Here is a 19,985-nt window from a genome sequence, read left to right on the forward strand (position 1 = left end):
TATCTAGCTCCTAAAATGCACTACGTTCTGTTCGAGGTATGGAGATACACAGATGAACAAGAAAGGCAAAGATACGACTCCTGTGAGATTGCATTGCATGGGGGAGACAGAATAAATAAGACTAAATCATTATTTCAGATTATACTAAGCACTATAGGGGCGCCTGGGTGGCTCAGTGGCTTAAAGCCTCTGTCCTCTGCTTGGGTCGTGATCCCGGGGTCCTGGGATCAGCCGTGCATCGCATGGGGTGAGTGGAGAGCCTGTTTCCCCCGCCCCCCGCCTGCGTCTCTGCCTACTTGTGCTGTCTGTCTGTCAAATAAATAAAATCTTAAAAAAAAAAAAAAGCACTATACAAAAATAAAGCCAGGTAAGGAGGCAGTGAGAAACCTGGGGAAGTGAGAGGAAGACCCCTTCTTCGTGTGGGGGCTCCCAAGGAGTTGACATTCGAATAGAGATTTGAGTGATGTAAAAAGAGACGCACACAGAAATTTATGTAAACAATGTTCCAGGTGGTGGGAACAGTCCTTGAGGAAGGTATAAGCTTGGAATGTTTGAGGAATAGCAAGAAAGCTGACCTGGAGGGACCAAGGGGTGGTGAGTGGGGAGAGAGACAGCTGGGAAGGTAGGTAGAGGCCTGGGAAGATGTTTGGGTGTTTGCAAAACATGGTGGAAAAGTGCAGGGGTATTTTTTTTTTTTTTTTTTTTTTGCAAGGGAACGGGACTGGACACATGGTTTAAAAAGCAGCTTGTGACTGCTGGGGGTGACGAGTGGATCAGAAGACGCAAGAGAGGAGGCAGAGGGAATAATGGGGAATTGATGGCCGCGGACTAAGAAAGGGACACTGATGGACTAGAGCAAGGTGGGAATAGTGAGGGGTGGTGAGAGGTGATTGATTTGGAGTTTTTTTTTAAGGTACACTGACAGGGCTTGATGGCTTGGAAGTGAGGGATGTGAGGGAAAGCGAGTCAAGGGGGACCCCAGGTTATTTGATTGGAGCACCTGGCAAAGACTTAGAAGGCAGCAGGAAACAAGTTTGGGAAGAGGGAAAAATCAAAAGTCCTCGTTTGGCTATATTACATATTTTTTCCCCATAACCATTGAATTTATTTTTTAAACCAGCTTTATTGAGATATAAGTTACATACCGTACAGTGAACCTATTTAAAGTCTATAGTGCAATGGCTGTTAGTATATTAATCTGTGAGTTCTCCACCCACCGCCACAGTCAACTTTAGAACATTTTATTACCCCAAAATAAACCTCGTGCTCTTTAGCTGTCACCTGCAGATCCTTCCTTCCCCTCAGCCCTAGGCAACCACTTTCTGTCCCCGTAGATTTGCTCATCTGGACATTTCCCATAGATGGAGTAAGATATGCAACCCCTTGTGACTGGCTCCTTCCACTTAGTGTAATGTTTTCAAGATTCATTGGTATTATGGTGTGCACCGGGACTTCATTTCTCTTTATTGCTGGATAATATTTCACAGTATAAATACATCGCATTTTATTTATCCATTCATCAGTTGATGGACATTGGGCTATTTCCACTTTTTGGTTATTACGAATAATGCTGCTAAGAACATTTTTTTTAAAGATTTTATTTATTTATTTGAGAGAAAGACAGTGAGAGAGAGAGCATGAGCGAGGAGAAGGTCAGAGAGCGAAGCAGACTCCCCGTGGAGCTGGGAGCCTGATGCAGGACTCGATCCCGGGACTCCGGAATCATGACCTAAGCCGAAGGCAGTGGTCCAACCAACTGAGCCACCCAGGCGTCCCACTGCTAAGAACATTTACATCCAACTTAGTGTGTGGACATATGTTTTTCATTTCTCTTGTGTGTGTACCTAGGAGTACAATTGCTGGATCGTATGGTAGCTTTCTCTTTAACAGTTTGAAGAACCATTCTACATTCCCACCAGCAGTTTGTGAGGGTTCTAATTTCTCCACTTCCTTGTCAACATTTGTTATCTCTTTGATTTTAGCTATCCTGGTGGCTGTGAAGTGGTAGCTCGCTGTAGTTTTGATCTGCATTTCCCAGATGCCTAATGATGTTGAGCATCTTTTCATGTGTTTAATTGGCTTTTTGTATATCTTCTTTTTGGAGGAATGTTTATGCAGATCCTTTGTCCAATTTCAAATTGTGTCATCTATTTGTAGTAGTTTCTTGATAGATACAAGTCTCAATCAGATATATAACTCGCAATTCCCTTTCTGTCCTGTGAGTTGTTTTTTCACTTCCGGTGGTGTCCTCTAAAACACAAATGTCTCTGATTTTGATGATTTAGTCATATTACATTTAAGACACCTAATAGGTAGTTGGGTGGATAAGCCTGGGGTTCAAAGGAGAACCTGGGGCTGAGATACACCTTTCAGAATCATCCATGTATAGACAGTATTGAAAGCCATGAGACTCGATGAGAACACAGAAGAGTGGGTGTGGCTGGAAGAGAAGAAGGCTGACATTCAGGGGTCACGAAGGAGAGGCAGAAGGATAATCCAAGGAAGCTCCTGGCTCCTGGAGAAATCAGGAAGGAAGCTATTCAGAAAGGCGGGGTGGACTTGGGATATGACATTGAGTAAACCAAGTCTCACTGCTTCCTCCACTGAGCACAGGTCCCATCGCAATATCCCAACCTCAAGCACCTAAACCACCACATGGTCCCTTCGTTGCCACTACGGAAGTTTGCTGGGCATGTTCTGTGAGACTTACCTTAGCCAAACAGGTGTACACACTCAGAATCCCCATGCAAGAAACACACTTATAAGAGACTGAAGTTCTTTGTTCTGTAGGAAGATCTATGACCTTATTGAGATGAACTCTTGTTAGTGTTAACAGATGTGATGCTGCAAAGCTTTGACAGAACTTATGTCTTGCTTTAGTTTTTAATGGTACATGCTAAAAGCCCCATCCCACGGGACCCACTAATTACAGAGACCTCAAGATGGAGAGCTCTAAAGGTCTTACCCAGACCATTTTTTCCCTGTGCTGGGGTAACTGTGTCTTCAGGGGTTCTAGGATTTATGACATCAGTGAAAGGACCTTTGAAACAACAGTTCAAAACCACTACGGGCTGCTCCCATTGAGATGTATCTAAAAACCGTAGAGGAGAAAGGGGCCGTGGCTCTCAACACAACATGGTTTATGGGTAGTCTCATTCACAAAGCCCTACGACACTTGAGGAATCCTGTTTTCTGCAAGATGTGTGATTTTAATGCTGGCTTTAAATGTAACATGCTCCAGGTCGAAGGAAAAAGTCCTGACTCTGTAATGAAAACACAGGGTCAAGACAGGCAGCTCCCCTCCGGGCTTGAGCTGAATCCTGGAAGAGTTGGAGAATCAGTTTAGCTTTAACATCAGTTTGCCTCTTAATCTTTTCAGCTCAACTTCTAGAGTTGACTTCTTTTCAGCTCAACTTCTTTTCAGCTCAACTTCTAGAGTTGACACTTCTTTGTTGACTTGCCTCCTTCCTCTTCAGCCATCAGGAGCTCAAATTTACCTGCTGATTCACTTTCTTTCTTTCTTTCATTTTTTTTAAAAAGATTTTATTTATTTATTCGACAGACAGAGATCACAAGTAGGCAGCGAGAGAGAGGAGGAAGCAGGCTTCCCACCGAGCCCGATGTGGGGCTCGATCCCAGGACCCCGGGTTCATGACCTGAGCAGAGGCTTTAACCCACTGCGCCACCCAGGCGCCCCTGCCGGTTCACTTTCTTTCTCATCTGTCAAGGGACCACAACGTGAAGGGCCAAGTGGGACAGTGGCTTGCATACAGAAATATCCAGAAAAATAGGGCAGAGATCAGAAAAGCATGTAGAACCTTCTCTCTTAATAAGTGGTACTGCTAATTTGGTGACCTTCAGTGGGGTCTCCTGGGGTTCTGGTTATGTAGCGGTTAGAAATATGGGAAATGAGAGGGGGTACACGAATTGAGAAGGGCAGGTCCTTATCAGTGAACAGAATTATGAAACCTTGGAACTGGTTTCCCAGGGATGTGTGAGGACTGTTCAAAGATTTCCCTTTCCTCCCCTGGGATTGCAAATATTAAAGGGGCTGTTGGACTCAGAGAGAAGCCCACTTGGGCAAGTGGAAATTTAAATCCCATTGTGGGGGACACCCGGGTGGCTCAGTATAGTTGAGCGACTGCCTTTGGCTCAGGTCATGATCCTGAAGTCTCAGGGTCGAAGGTCATGATCCTGGAGTCTCAGGATCTAGTCAGGCATCCAGCTCCCAGCTTCCCCGGGAGTCTGCTTCTCCCTCTGAACTTCTCCCCTCTCATGCTCTCTCTCACTGTCTCTCAAATAAATAAATTAAATCTTAAAAAAAAAAAAAAATCCCATGGGGGCTCATTTGGTATAAATCAGAGGTTCTGTCATCTCTGATTTCACGACTCTGTATCCTGGTTATAAATAACATTCCTGAGTTGAAGTGCGACAAAACCTTGGATATCTTTATAGGGAACGCCCGGGGTCCCGAACGGGGTCACAGAGTAGGAATAGGACTTCCCTTCTTGCCAGCAACAAAGTCTAACTTTTCTCCGCAGGGAATAGTGTTATGGTGAGAGGAGGGTCCCAGAGGAACTGCGAGAGAGGCCAAAACTAGCTATGAAAGGAGAGAAGGGCTGTTGACAGAATCATCAAGTCACCAAGAAAAAAAAATGGTTTAGAATTTCCCCTGTGTGGCAGCATTTGCCCTGCAGAACCGGAAGGTTCGCAGATAGATTCCCCAGACCCCCCACTGTAGCTCACTCCAGCTCGGGGACCCTTCTTCGGTGGCCTCCCCCCTGCACTCCCGAAGCGCGCAGCGAGAGAGAGGGGTCCACCGGAGAGCGGAGACAGGTGCCGGAGGCGAGCGCCGACTCAGCCGCCAGCCCCCTCAGCCCATCGCCCCTCCCCGCCCAGTTGCAGGAGCAAATCCCGGTAATTGTTTTCCGGGGAGGGGCTGGGCGCGCTCCGTGGCGCCGCCCGGGTCAGGGTTCCCGCGGGGGAAAAAAGCCCACCCGCGAGGGCTCGCCGGCTCTTCGTCTCGGTGGGGATGAACTGTGGCAACTTCGGCAACCCCCACCCACGGCGGCAGCGAAGCAGAGCCAACGACAGTGGCGAGGCCAGCTCGGCTGGGCTGGAGCGCGTGAAGCCGAAGGGGCGCCGGGCGTCTTTAGCGTCTCCTTTTTGGCCGCGCGTCCCGGGACTCCAGCTCCGGTGTTCCCGGTAGTAGCGGCTTCCGCGCCTGCCTCCTGGGTGCTCGCAGCTCGGCGGGCGAAGCGGGAGAACCCGATCCCAGCGCCGAGCGCAACCTGCCGGAGTGGCCGAGCCCCGCGCTCCCGCCCCAGCTCCGAGGCGGGCGCAGCCGCAGCGGGGGCCGGGGCCCGAGCCCCGCGCCCCGCGCCGCCGCCGCCCGCGGTGGGGGGCGGGCTGGGGGCGGGGCGGCCGGGGCCGCGTTGCCCGGCGCGATCCCCGAGCGCAGCACCCGGCGCTGCCGAGCCACCTCCCCCGCCGCCCGCTAGCAAGTTTGGCGGCTCCGTGCCCGGCGCGCCTCGAGATCCAGACGCATTTGTTTCCTCCTGGTTTCCGCGCGCCCCGTTTGGCGGGGACCCTCGGGAGCGATGCCGAGGGATGTGATTTTAGTTGTGTGGTTCTGTGTTTGCACCGCCAGGACAGGTAAGCACGACTGGGGCGGGCGGAGGCATCCAGGGGAAGGGGGGAGTCGCGCCGCTGTGCCCAGTGCCCGCACAGGCGTTGGGAGACCTGGAGACGAGCTCCGTGCTGGTCCGGGAAGGGCGGCGCGGTGTGGATGGGTGCCCCGGATCTCTCTGCCCTGCTCCCGGTGAAAGGGTGAGAAGTGGGACTCACGGGCTGGAAGAAGCCCCCACGAGTGCTCCCTTCCTTGGAGACGCGGCCTCGCGGACGCGGGAGTGAGGGGCGCGGCCGAGCCGGCGCACCCTCCTGCTCTTAGTAGCCAGCTTCCGGGTCGAAACCACCGCAGGTTCTGCCCGCGAGCCCCACACCCCCGAACTTGAAAGGTGCGGTGGAAACCGCTCTGACAGCGCGGGCGGTGCGGGGAAGGGGCAGCCGCGGGAGTCGCGCCCGCAGAGAGAGCGCTTCCGGCCGGCGGGCGGGCGCGGCCGCGGCCGGGGAGGGCACGGCACGGGGTGAGGGCTGCGGGCGAGCCGCGGCATTCTGTGGTCTCGCCTTGTCCCCTCCTGACTCTCCCCGGGGGCAACTCCAAGAGCGTTCTCTCCCTTTCCACCCTCTCCCCAGGGGCTGGACGAACAATAATTGGTGGGAACTGGAACCGTGGAGACAATCCAGGGAGGTTTTCTCAAGCTTCCAGCCAGTTTCCCCTTGCTATAATTGCGGTTGGGGATTGTGGAGGGAGGACTAGGATAACTGGCGTAATTTCTGAAGTCCCCACTTCGTTCTGCCTCCAGAGACGCAGTTGTGAGGACTCTTAAAGAGCACCTCCTTCCATCCCTTCCCACTCGCCCCCAACCCATATCTCATGGGGTTTGGAGACCCGTTCTCGGTTGTCTTCTCTGCGGGTCTCATAGTAGAGGTGGGAAGGTGGGGGTTGGGTGGGGTGGGGTGGATGAGGCACAGTATAGGCAAAAAATACAGCCCTCCGATGCCGGGGGTGGGGGTGGGAGCGTGGCGAATTTTTATTCCTGTGCCAGCCAGCCTTAGTATGCGCTGCCGACCTTGCATCCCAGAACCGGCGTGTAGTCACTCTTCCCCCTATCTTATCTTATCTTTTAAAAACCACTCTCATTTCCCTTTTTAGAGGCATTGCCTCCTTCCGGGGCCAGGCGGCAAGTTTTTGGGGAAAGGGCGGGGGAGGGTGCCGTGCCTTGGTTGGCCTGAAAGTTCCCTCCGCCTGCGCCCTAGGCGCTCCTCTTTTGCAGTTAGCCCGCCTGAGGATACAAAGTTGGGCGTTCGTCTACCCAGGTGAGAGGGTAGCAGCTTTCCCTTTGCTTAATGGAAGAGCAACGGGTGTAGACTTCTCTAGGGACAAAAGGAATCCTCCTCCCTTTTCCTGTCTTCGTCCGAGCTTCCCAAGGCTTCAGAGGCAGCCAGGCTCAATCCAGCCTGGAATAGTTGCTTCTTGGGTATGGGCACCTCGGGATGGACTAGGCTTTTAAAACCAAGAACACACCGGAAGAAATGCGCCCCCAGAAAATCAGGACGGGCGAGGCTAATGCAGAACATGCACTACCAGTCCCGTGCGCGGAGACTCTGGTGCTGGTGGGCATTTTAATGGAGGAACGGAAGAGAGAGACACAGGGGGGAGGGGGCAGCTCCTTGGTCGTTTCACATCCTCAAGTGCATGTCGTTACCGGTTTGCCTAAATCCTTTGTTCTCATTAGTTCTTTGACAAGTCGGCAAAAAGTGCCCCCACCCGGAATGGCCGGGGTCTCCGGGGTGCATTGCTCTTGAAGACCTTGAAGAACACAGTCTTTTCCCCTTCCCCACACTAAACCCTTTTCAATCTTGTAAAAATTCTGTTGTAGCAAAGATTCATTCATGTATTTATTCAAAGAACTGTTGAGCGCCTTGCTGGGTGCCAGGATTGGTTATGCAGAGAGGAAATGACTTGGTCCTTCTTGACTTACAGGAACTTAAAGCTTAGTCGAAAATCTAGGTAGAAACTGGAAAACGGTTTTTCCCCCCACTATAGCTTGAAGGGGGACACGGTGGGTGGTAGGAGAGGAGGGAGTATAAGAAGTTTCATTGAAAGCAATACAGAGGAGAAATGGTAGGAATGAATTTTGGGGAGGGGTGGGGTTGGTGGTCAGGGAAGGCTTTAATCAGGAGGTGACATGTAAGGGGGGGTGTTTTGAAGGCTTTACAGGGAGTTTTCCAGTTGGGCAGAGTAGGGCAAGGCATTTTAGGTGGAGGGCGGAGGCTGTGCACAGGCAGGGGGAGCATGGGAGGGTCTGCCCTATTGGTTATGGCAGTTGCTAGGGAGCGTGGGTTTTCTGTGCCCCTTGGCACTTCTTGAATGCCAGAGGCCACATACTGCTTCTGCAAAAAGTATCAGAAGAATCAGGATGGCGGGGAGCGGGTGGTTTGGAATTATATCTCAAGTCCTTTACTTACAATTTCTTGTCTCTTGAAGGGGTGCCATCAGCAGTTTTCTTGGGGAGGGGGTGGTAGCCTCTTTGATTTGCCCAGGACCCACCATCCCTGCATCAAACCTTAATTCTCTTTGGTAGCAGAGGCTGACTCGTGATTAGTTTATCAGGATCCAAACAGCCGCTCAGAAAGTTTATTTGTCAAGTGGGACAATTGGTGTCTGGGCTGTTAACAGTCCAGGATGAAATAAACATGTGGTTCACTTAGTGAGCTGCTCAGATATCAGCGCCTTTTAATGGGAATGAATAGATGATATCAGGCACATTTTAATTAAAGCAGCACTGCAGTGCAGTAGCGGTTACATATGAAAAGATCTAATGATAGGTGTCACAGGAAGCTGCTTCAATTGCTCATTGTTCAGGGACCTTGTTTTAAGAGACTAAAATGGAGTCAAGATAGGAGGTGCTGTTCTCCAGGTCTTGTTATTTCTGGGTGAAAGATCATTCTGGGATTTCCAGGTGCATGCTTAATAAGGACAGTTTAGAAGGCTACATTATTATTAGGTCCCTGAGTTTTCTCCAATGGATGGCTGGGCTGTGTGATTAATACCCAATTCCCTTTCCTGTTTGTTTTGGTCACCAGGCCAGGCCGGTGGTGGTGGTGGTGGTGGTGGTGGTGGTGGTTGGGGGGTGGGTGACAGTGGGGAGCCCCTGGGGCCCTTTTTGCTGCCTTTTGCTGCCACCTGCTGGAAAGGAGAGCCTTTTCTTTCTGAGCCACTTTACTGGCTCTTCATTAACTCCAGAATAAGAGAGCCGTGAACAGAGTCAGCTCTGGCTGACTTGGAACAGGCATAGAGCATGTTCTTCATGGATATTGCTTTTGGGGAACTTTGTAGGGGTCCAGGGGTCTGAATCGATCAACTGGTGGTGAAACCCTGCTGTTACACGATGTCTGGGAACAGCTCTGCAGCATCCCATCCCTGTGTGTTGACCAGGAGAAAAGAACTGCCATCGCAGACAGTGAGCCCGGATTACATGTGGAGTGAGCCAGGCTCGGGAGGATTTGCTTGGGAGCTTAGGCCTGGGACCCTGAAGGTGTGCTGCATGGTCTTTGGGCCTGAGCACTCCCTAGCCAGGACGGTGGGGTGGCCAGCAGTAGCAGGTGTCCCGGGAGATTAGGGTGGAGGTTCTGAATCCCAGAGCCAGAACTCAAGTGTCTCTCTGCCAGTAACACGCTGCCTTCCAGGTCTTAAAGAATGTTTTTCCCCAGAAGTGTTTTATCCTGCCTAATTCCAGTTCCCAGCTTCAGTCATTTGTAGAGCAGTTGTGGCCAAAGTAGAGAACTTTAATAGGGTTTCCTTGGAAAGGGCAGGAGCTCCATGCTTGGACAAGAAGCAGAAACATTAAAGTAAAAAAAAAATTATTTTTATGGAACCAATGCTCTCATACTGCATTAGGTTCAGGAGAGGCCATGTAAATGCTACCTTATTAATAGGTTTTCTGATTCCCTAGGCAGTGTGTAAAGTGCTGTCTTTCTACACATCCTGCTGTTGGCACAGGACGTTTTTTATCAGGAAGGAGACCAATTAAAGGGAGAGAAGAAAAGTGTATCTGGAAGCCTAATTGATTTCTCTTGTTCTGTTTTTATGGGATGTTTTCATAACAAGAACAATGCAGTTATCCTAAAACCAGCAGATCCCTTTACTTGTGGGCTGTCAAGGAGGAATGAGTATAGACTTAATATTTAGATTTCCCCAAGCACAGCCAGAGTGAGAAGCCCTTCCAGGTCAGTTGGGCATGTGGAGGGTTTGGGAGGAAGAGGGACATCTGTACGTTTTGCACAATTCCAGTGGAGTTGAGGACCAGGGAGCTGTCTTAGGAAAGAGAGATGCAGCAAAGCCCAGCTGGGCACCATGTATATGCTAGGCATGTTCCCATAGCTATCATCAAAACCTTAGGAGGTTGGGAGGCAGTTATGACCATCCTCATTTTACAGAGGAGGGAACCGAGGCTCAGAGAAGTGAAGTTATTTTTCCGGGGGCTAGTAGGGGGAAGAGACAGGAATGAAACTAGCTCTTGGTTTAGTGTCCTTCCCACAACACGTTGTGGATGGAGCATGCTGTGTCCTCATTTAGGGACAGAGATCCAAGGGCAACCACGGGGGGTTCTGCTAGTGCTACAGAATCTGTTTGGGTGCCTTTTAGGCTTGTCTAGTTTGCAGGACTCCTAGTCTGGGAGCACTTTTTTTTCTTTTTTTTTTTTTAAATTAAATTTTTAATTTTTAAAATTTCTTTTCAGTGTACCAGGATTCATTGTTTATGTACCACACCCAGTGCTCCATGCAATTCGTGCCCTCCATGGTGCCCACCACCAGGCTCACCCAACTTCCCACCCCCAACCGCTCCAAAACCTTTAGATTGTTTTTCAGAGTCCGTAGTCTCTCATGGTTCACCTCCTCGTCCAATTTCCCTCAACTCATCCGGGAGCATTTTAAGGATGTCAATTATAGTGGGTCTTTAGTCCCTGCTTCGGTCAACCGCTGCCCCAATATTATTGCATACCAAACCATCTGGAACGCAGTGACTTAAAACAACATTTATTTTGGTTCACGTTTCTGTAGGTTGTTCTGTTCCTGTGTTCCTGGCTCATCTAGGTCAGGTATGGCTCAGCATGGTGCCAAACTCAAGTGGGGTGTCTGCTCCATGTGCCTGTCTCCTTGGACCAGTGGAGCTGTGGGGCCATGTTCACAGTGCAGGGGTACCAGACATCAAGCCTTGCCCCCCAAGCATGGTCAGGCCTCTGCTCGTTTAACATTGCTGACGTCCCAAGCATCCCAGTGATTGAAACAAGTTATATGGCAAGGCTCAAAGTCAAAGGAAACAGAGGTTTACTTTCACTTGAGTGGAAGGAACTGCAAAGCCACACAGCAAAGGGTGTGGCTCTGGGAGGGGTAAAGATTTGAATCCAATAATTCAGTCAACCACAGGTTTTTTTTCTATAATTTATTATTTTTTTTTATTTTGTTAGCCACGGTATAGCAAGCACATCATTAGTTTTTGATGTCGTGTTCAGTGATTCATTACTTACATACAACACGCAGTGCTTATCACAGCACATGCCTTCCTCAATACCCATCACCCTGTTACCCGGTGCCCCTACCCTTCTCCCCTCCGAAGCCCTCAGATTGTTTTCTTGGGGTCCACAGTCTCTCATGGTTCATCTCTGTCTCTGATTTCTCCCCCTTAGGATTTCCTTCCCTTCCCCTGTGGTCCTCCATGCTATTCCTTATATTCCACATAAGAGTGAAACCGTATGATAAAAGTCTTTCTCTGCTTGACTTACTTCAGTTAGCACAATCCCCTCCAGTTCCATCGATGCCGATGCAAATGGTGGGTATTCATCGTTTCTGATGGCTGAGTAATATTCCCTTGTATATATGGACCACATCCTTTTTATCCATTTGTCTGTTGAAGGGCATCTCAGCTCTTTCCACAGGTTGACACTTCTCCAAAGAAGACATCCAAATGGCCAACAGACACATGCAAAAGTGCTCAACATCTCTAGCCATCAGGGAAATACAAATCAAAACCACAATGAGATATCACCTCATACCAGTCAGGATGGCTAAAATTAACAAGTCAGGAAACAACAAGTGTTGGTGAGGATGCGGAGAAAGGGGAACCCTCTTGTGCTGTTGGTGGAAATGCAAGCTGGTGCAGCCACTCTGGAAAACAGCATGGAGGTTTCTCAAGATATTAAGAATAGAGCTCCCCTATGATCCAGCAGTCACATTACTAGGTATTTACCCTAAAGATACAATGCAGTAAAAAGAAGGGGCACATGCACCCCAATGTTCATAGCAGCAATATCCTCAGCCACAAGTTTTCAAGAACATTTCCTTGGCCTGAATGCCATCCTGTCCTCTGGTGGTCTATCTCGAAATGCACATTACTCGGCAGTTATTGTACCAGAGCAGTAAAGCTGCATGCACTCTTTAGTTCATTATTTAGGTCCTAAATTCAGGGCGTACCTTCTGTTAGCCCCAGTGCGAGGCACTGGGGCTCCAGGGACACTGGGGCTCCGGGGACACTTCTGTCTTCTTGTGTCCAGCTAAGGGCATGTTCCCTGGATCACTTCTCTTATTCCCAGCCAGAGGAAGACAGCTTGGAGGTCCTCTAAGATCCCTCTTGGTTTAATTTCTGCCATCTAGGTGTACAACATGATAGATCAGACAGAAATATTAGTTCTTCCCCTGCCTTTTCAAGGTGATCACAGAACTGCTGATATCTGAGCTCACTTGGAGAAAAACATCTCTGGTCTCCACCAGAGGCTCCTGGGGCTATGACTCGGGCTGATGGACACCCATCCGCTCAGTCCTTTGCCCAGAGTAGGTGTTTGATCCGTCTTTGTGAACGGGGTCTGTGTGAGGAATGAACAAGCCGGAGGGGAGCTTAAGGGAGATCATGATGTAAAGTAGGAGGATTGCCTCCTCCTTTACCTCTTCCACACACACCTTAAGCCCTCCAGTGATTTCCTATTGCAGTTAGCACAGCCATCTCCTTCCAGGGGCTCAAAAGGCACGCCCTACTCTCTGGCCTCATTTTCTACCACTCCCTGCCCTTTCTGCTCTGGCCACGCTGGCCTTTCTCTGTTCCCCAAATATGCTCAGTCTCTTCTTGGTTTGCAGTGGGCGAGAGCACACTCTCTATCCCTGGAAACCTGTCTCCCCAGATCTGGCCTCTGTCCACCCCTGCGGGCAGTCAGGTGTCAGCTCAAAGGAACCCTTCCCGACTGTTCTTTCTATAGCCCCACCTAAAAGTTGCTTTGTATTCTGTGACTCTGTTTTATTTGCTGCGTGGCATTTATTGCCATCTTAAATTATTATTATTTTTTGCCTGTCTTCACCCTTTGGCTCAGGAATGTGTGCTCTGTGAGGACATCTCCAGTGCCCAGCACTGCGTTACGTTGTAAGCTCTCGCTAAAGCCTGTTGAAAAGTTACTGCATGAATAAATGAATCAATGAATGAATGAATGAATACAGAATGAGTAGAAGGAAGAGCTGTCCTTGAGGAAACTGGTCTCATAATGAACTGCATTGGGAAGGGGGAGATTGAACCTTCAGTTCAGAGGACAAGAAGAAACCGGACAGAAACCAAGAATGCAGATTATGTACCCTGCCTTCGAATTAACCCTTTTGTCTGCCTTGGCAAGCCTTCCTAGCCCAGGGCTCTGTAGCTGTAGCAGCTCCTGTTTTCTTTATAGGAAAAGAGGGTGTCCCAGCTTTCTTCCCCACATCTGTGGGGCCAGGGGTGAAGGTGGGAGGACAGATGACGTTGCAATAGCCCATGATGTCCTGATCATCATTCACTCAGTCTCTCTCGGACACATTGGGTTTCCAGATCTTGCCTCGGCAATTGCATTGCCAGCAGACAGAAGTTGACAGCTGTTGCTGATTAAAACATTTCCGACTGTGCAGTCAGAATTGTACCGCTGAGATGTTAAGTGTAGATAGACGCTGCCCTTATGAATGGCTTACCCACAGCCCCTTCCGGTGATCTCTAGCCTTATTAATACGTAGAATTGGAAGTCACTTTGCAATCATGTGTGTGTCATTGCACAGAATGCCCCCTGGGTGAGAGATGGCCTTCTGCATTTGCCTTTCTCAGATAGGCGATGGGGGCTTGTGGCCACATTTCTCTGCACAAAGGTTCTCCAACAGAGTTGTCAGGGAATTTAACTTTCCCTTCAGGAATCTCCTTGGAGGGAAGGAACGCCTCTTGTTTCTTTTTTTTTGGCCAGCCCTTTTGCCACTCTACTCCAACAGGGACAGGAGTGTTCTCTGTCATCCTCCTTGGTATCAGGGCGGCTGTGCCTGACGCAGGGGGTGTGGCGCAAGGAGGTGTTTATGGGTGATGGTGGTGTCAGGTTTTGTTACCATCTTAATTATGATTGTATCACTTTCGGAAGGAGGCAGATCAGGGCCATGATCCTGTAGACACCATCCCTGGATCTGAAAGAATTTGTAAGCCCTAAGTTTCTTCATAAGTCACATGACAGCAAACGCTACCCTGAACTGGACCCTTTTGGTGGCGAAACTTGACCTTAACTGACACGAGGCTGTGTATTATCTTTGTTTAGCCAGCCAGAAGAGAACATTGTACCTCTTCAAAATAATATGTTTGATTATGGGGTACTGCTTCAGATTTTGCTTAGGGTGTTACATAAAAATGTAGCGTTTAGGACACAATACCTTTCTAACATATGATACATTCTGAATCTGAAATCTACTAAGCTCTGAGGGTTTTGGGTAAGGGGTTCTCAATCCATAATGAATGGGGGGTAAGAGGGAAAGGGACAAAGAAACTTCAATATCACGGGGGCCACGGAGCGAAGACTTGTTCTGCCTTTCCACCCCAGAAGGTAGCCTGTCCACCACTCATCACTCGCCTCCTTGTACTCCCTGCCCCTCTTGGCCTCTGCAATTTCTGTTCTGTTTTGCTGCAGCAGTCTGTATTTGAAGCCAAGACAACCTCTCTGTTCCTTTTCAGTGGTGGGCTTTGGGACGGACCCTGACCGGCAGGTGGATATTATCACCGAGCTCGACCTCGTGAACACCACCCGTGGAGTCACTCAGGTATCCGGATTGCATAATGCCAGCAAGGCGTATTTATTTCAAGGTAAAGGCCCCTCCTTCTTCAGATGGAGGCAGAGCTTGGGCAAGAGAATCTGTCTGGGGAGTGTTCCTGTGGTGTGTGTGTGTGTGTCTCAGGCTCATCTCCGCTATTTCTCTTGTGTTCCTATCATAAGTATGTTGAGAAATGTCAACAGGGTTCAGATAACTGAAGGATGTTCTGAGGGTGGGAGGGGGGCACTAGAGGCATGGCTGTGAAGTAGTTTTTGGTGGTGACACATTTCCTTGGGTATTTTGGTGGGGATCTAAAGTTGAATGAAACTGCAAAAGTCTTGAAAGCCATTGGCCAGCCATATTATTTTTACAGGATATGTCTTCAACTATTACCCTTATCTTTACCTATATCTATACTATATGTACACCTAGTCTTCTTCATGTATTTTCTCTCCTGTTTAATGGGTATATGAGCACCCTCAGAGGATGTTTTATGGCTGCATTCTCTTAGGAGTGCAGCTTACTTAGTTCTCAGTTATCAAGGGAGTGTAGTGGGTTTCTTATTTATTTATTATTTAAGAGAGACACGGATAGTAAGAGAGAGCAGAGTAAGGGAGGAGGGGGGAAGCAGGGAGCCCTATGCGGGGCTTGATCCCAGGACCCTGGGATCATGACCAGAGCTGAAGGCAGACACTTAACCACCTGAAACACCCAGGGGCCCCTTGTAGTATGCTTCTTAAAAGCCTGACTGCCTGAGATCAAATTCCAATGCTACCGCTTATTGGCTTTGAGACTTTGGGCAATCGTTCAGCCTTACTGTGCCTGTGTCCTCATCTAAAACACTAACGTACCTCTTTCATGGGGACGTTATAAGCAGTAGAGGAGCTAATCCAGCGAAGTGGTTAAAACTGTGTCCGATACCTCTAGTAGCTCCCCAGTGAGTCCTGGTCATTGTACAGAACTCGTGCTGTGTACCGCACAACATGCTAATAGTGGGATTGCCAGTACGACAGGTGCAGCCCGTTCTAAAAACAGTCAGTGCACAAGGAATTATTGAATTACAATTGCTGTACTTACTAGGAAGGGGATGTATAGGCTGCCAAAACAAAGTAGTACAGGGAGATCTGATTGAACCAGCATGGAGAGATAGTAGTGGTCAGGTAAAGGTTACCTGGAAAATTGATGCGTCGGCAGAGACCTGAGAAATGAATAGTCAGCCTGGTGTAGGACGGGGTGGGAATTCAGAGCACTGTGGGCAGGGAAAATAGTGTGTATGAAGGTCTGAAAGCAGAAACGAATAGAAAGGTGTCTAGGGTGGCTAAATGGTGGCCAGTGGCTGGAGAGGCCGGCAGGGGCTGGGTTACCTTGGACCCTGTCGCAGAATGGATATTAGTTGATACCCAGAGGCTTAGACACATTGATGGTTTATGGCTGGTATCTGTTCTGAAAGGTGGGAGGCCATGTACACTTGTGAATAATTGTAATTCTTCTCCTCGGTGTAGCATCAGGTCAATCATTTCATAATCTGCTATCAGAACGGGGGGGGGGTCTTTGTAAAGGTCGCTGCAGGGAGTGACCTCATTGGATATGATAGGGAGGCAGCTTGGATGTTCCTCTGAAAAGTTCTGGCACGGTTCTTTACAGTCAGCCTTTTGTGAAGGCAGCACAAAGGATTATTTTAGGGGCACCTGGGTGGCTCACTGGGTTAAAGCCTCTGCCTTCGGCTCAGGTCATAATCTCAGGGTCCTGGGATCAACCCCTGCTTGGTGGGGAGCCTGCTTCCCCCTCTCTTTCTGCCTGCCTCTCTGCCTACTTGTGATCTCTTTTTCTCAAATAAGTAAATTTAAAAAAAAAGGATTATTTTAGAATGGCTGGACCAAGAGCTTAAGAGCTGAGATTTACATATTTACTCTAGAGATAACTTAGGTCTTGTTAATGGTATATAATAAATATACAGATATTATATGATGATACATAACAAGATCAGGGGTATGCTAATATCCATTTCCTCTTACTAAGGGGTTAAGTTTTTAAGCTGGGTATGGTTAAGAGAATACAGATGGAATTACTTTTCTTTTTGCCTTACAAGGTCTGCTCATTTACTGTTGAGAGGTCATGCTTCATGAAGGCAGAAGTCATTTCTATTTGGATACATCCCTACTTCCCTAGAACTAAGTACCATGCATATAGTAGGTGTATTTTTTAATACACATTTTTAATTGAATTAAAATTTCCTCTGTCTCATGTGCTCCATGAAAGGTTTATTGCCTACTTGACTCACTATTCATTCATTTATTTATTCCACAAGTGTTAGCTTCTTAGGCAAGAATTCTGTTACTTTGTGTGATCTTTGCTTTGGCATCTACCTCTGGGATGTCCGGCAGGCTCCAGCCGTGGGGAGGGATTTTCAGCTTCTTTGGTGGGAAGAGTAACTTCATTATGGGAGGTTGACCGAGGAGGACTTTCCCTTAAGGCTCCTTGTGATTGCACTGGGCCTCCCTGGATTACCCAGCTGCAATCTCTGCACGTCAAGATCTGTAATTTAATCATCGGCTAAAACCGCTTTGCCATGTAAGGTAACATATTTACATGTTCTGGCAGTTAGGACACGGACATCTTTGGGAGCCATTATTGTGCTTACCACACGGTCCACCCTCTAGTCCCCAAAGGTTCAAATCTGTTCCACATGCAGGATACATTCACCTCACCCCAATATTCCCCAAAAGTCTCCTTATCCAGTCTCGTCAGATGAAAAATTCCAAATCTTATTTTCTACATAATCTAAATCAGGTATGACTCTGACTCTGAGTATCATAAATTTGGGGGGAAGACTCCTCTCCATCTATGGATCTGTGAAAAGTAGGAGACAGGTAATCTGCTTCCCAAATAAAATGGTGGGACAAGTGTAGGATACCTATAATAGGTAGACCTAATAATAGAATGGAAATTGGAAGAAGAAAGGGGCCACTGATCCCAAGGAATTTTGAACTCCAGCAGGGCAAACTATGTTGAATTTCGGGGCTTGGACGTAATCCTGTGTGATCCTTGGTTCTGACTTCTGGGCCTGTGACTCATTCCTTTGAGTTGTTCTTCCTTTTTCAGGCAGCATAGAATGTGTTTGTTGTTGAATAGTTTTATCAGTCTGTTTCCTGCCTGTAGAATTTTCGAAGCTTGTTAGCTTTTTCTCATTTCGTCTTTCAGAGGTTTCCTTCAGTCCAAGTTGACAGTGTTTCTTCTATAACATTCTTAGGAAACTTTAGGGTCTCCTGTCCATTGGACAAGAGGTCTTTCTTAGATAGCCCCATCTCTGTTCCTGTCCTGTGCCAAGATGGCTGAGGGGATCCATGAGTGACATACCTGATCTCTCCAGAAAGACCTCTGTGTCACTGAATCTTCTAAACTTGATCCTTCAGAAGCACTAGCAAAAGGTTGATCAGCTACACCTGTGGTTTTCACCCAGAGCAGAATTTCCTGACAGTGAATCAGTGAATCTCCTCATTTTATTGTCTTTTGCAGTCTAGGTAGGCTGAGAGTTCTCCCATTCCTCAGGCCCTAGTTTCTTCCTGCTCATCAGCTCTTCACTCCCTCTCTCTATTTCCTCTCGTCTTTTACTCTAAGCAACAAGGAGAAACCAGACTGCATCTTCAGCACTTTGCTTGGAAATCTCCTCAGCTAAATACTCAAGTTCACCTTTTACAAGTTTTGCTTTCTGTGTTATTCCAGGACACAATTTAGCTAAGCTTTTTGTCACTATGTAACAAGGATCCTGTGTCTTCCAGTTTCCATTCCTTTTTAGCCCTTGCCAACAGCATTTTTAATGTCTATGTTTCTACCAATGGTCTGTTCTCAATGATTTAAGTATTCCCTAGGATGGTACAGGTTTTCTCTACCACCCTGTTACTACATTTTGAGTTCTCACTAGCAGAATCTTTAACATCTATATTTCCACTAACAGTTTGTTAGTGGCAGCCAGGGCTTTCTGTCATGCTCTTCAGAATTTTTTCGGCCTCTGCTCATTATTCAATTCCAGAGCCACTTCCATGTTTTTAGTTATTTGTTATGGGAGCATCCTACTTCTAGGTGAAAAAATCTATATTAGTTTCCTGTTTTGCTGTAACAGATTGCCACAAATTGAGTGGCTTGAAACAAAACAAATTTATTATCTTATAGTTTTGGATGTGAGAAGTCCAAAATGACTTTTGGGAGCAAAGTGTTGGCAGAGCTGTCTTCCTTCTGGAGTCTTTACAGGTATTTAGACCATTTATATTTAATGTCATTATTGACCTGTTTATATTTAAATATATCTTTTTGTTATTTGTTCTCTATTTACCCTATGTATTCTTTATTCAATTTTTTTTCCACTTTTTGGCTTATTTTGGATTAATTAAAGTTTTTTTTCAATGATTTCATTTAATTTGCTGGTTTTTTAGCTATAACTCTGTTTCATTATTTTAGTGGTTGCTTTAGGCTTTATAGTATACATCATTAAACTATTACAACCCACCTTTAAGTAAAAGTATACAACTTCATGTATATTATGGGAACATTTCAATAGTTTACTTCTTTTCTCCTGGTCATCAATCTATCATCACACAGTTTACTTCCCATCCCACATTATTATTTCTGTTTAATCAGTCAAGTATCTTTGAAAAGATTTAGATAGGGGCACCTGGGTGGCTCAGTGGGTTAAAGCCTCTGCTTTCGGCTCAGGTCATGATCCCAGGGTCCTGGGATCGAGCCCCGCATCGGGCTCTCTGCTCGGCAGGGAGCCTGCTTCCTCCTCTCTCTCTGCCTGCCTCTCTCCCTACTTGTGATCTCTGTCAAATAAATAAGTAAAATCTTTAATAAAAAAAAAGAAAAGATTTAGATAATAAGAAAATCAATCACATAATTACCCATGTAGTTACTATTTTGTTTTTTTGGTACCTTGTGTGGATTCTTATTTCCATCTGATATCATTCTCATCCTGTCTCAAGGACTTCCTTCATCATTTCTTGTAGTGCAGGTCTGTTGGTGATGAATACTTTTAGATTTTGTGTGTCTGAAAAAGTATTTTGTTTTCATTTTTTTGAAAGTTTTTTTGCTGGGTATAGAATACTGGGTTGACACTTTTTTCCCCCTTTCAGTACTTTAAAGATGTTGATTCATTGTCTTCTCATGTACATTGTTTCCCACAAGAAATCTGTGTAACCTTATCTTTGTTCCTCTGTAGGTAATTTTCTTTCTTCTGATTTTAAGACTCTTTTTCTCACTGATTTTGAGTGATTTGATTATGGTGTACCTTGGTGTGATGT

The 19,985-nt window shown here is 47.4% G+C and overlaps 1 protein-coding gene across 2 annotated transcripts in view; it reads left to right on the top strand.

Annotated features, from left to right (window-relative positions):
* The first annotated feature begins 5,046 nt into the window (after positions 1-5,046).
* NELL1 (neural EGFL like 1) overlaps positions 5,047-19,985 on the top strand; it is an 823,138-nt gene continuing 808,199 nt past the window's right edge. For both annotated transcript variants that reach the window (XM_082747362.1, XM_082747363.1), the window contains exons 1-2: positions 5,047-5,655; positions 14,615-14,743. In XM_082747362.1, coding sequence (XP_082603488.1) covers positions 5,601-5,655; positions 14,615-14,743 — 184 coding nt within the window. In that variant the 5' untranslated portion in view covers positions 5,047-5,600. The remainder of the gene's footprint in view (positions 5,656-14,614; positions 14,744-19,985) is intronic.

This window comes from Mustela nivalis, assembly GCF_964662115.1.
Source record: "Mustela nivalis genome assembly, chromosome: 9".
Lineage (NCBI taxonomy): Eukaryota > Metazoa > Chordata > Mammalia > Carnivora > Mustelidae > Mustela > Mustela nivalis.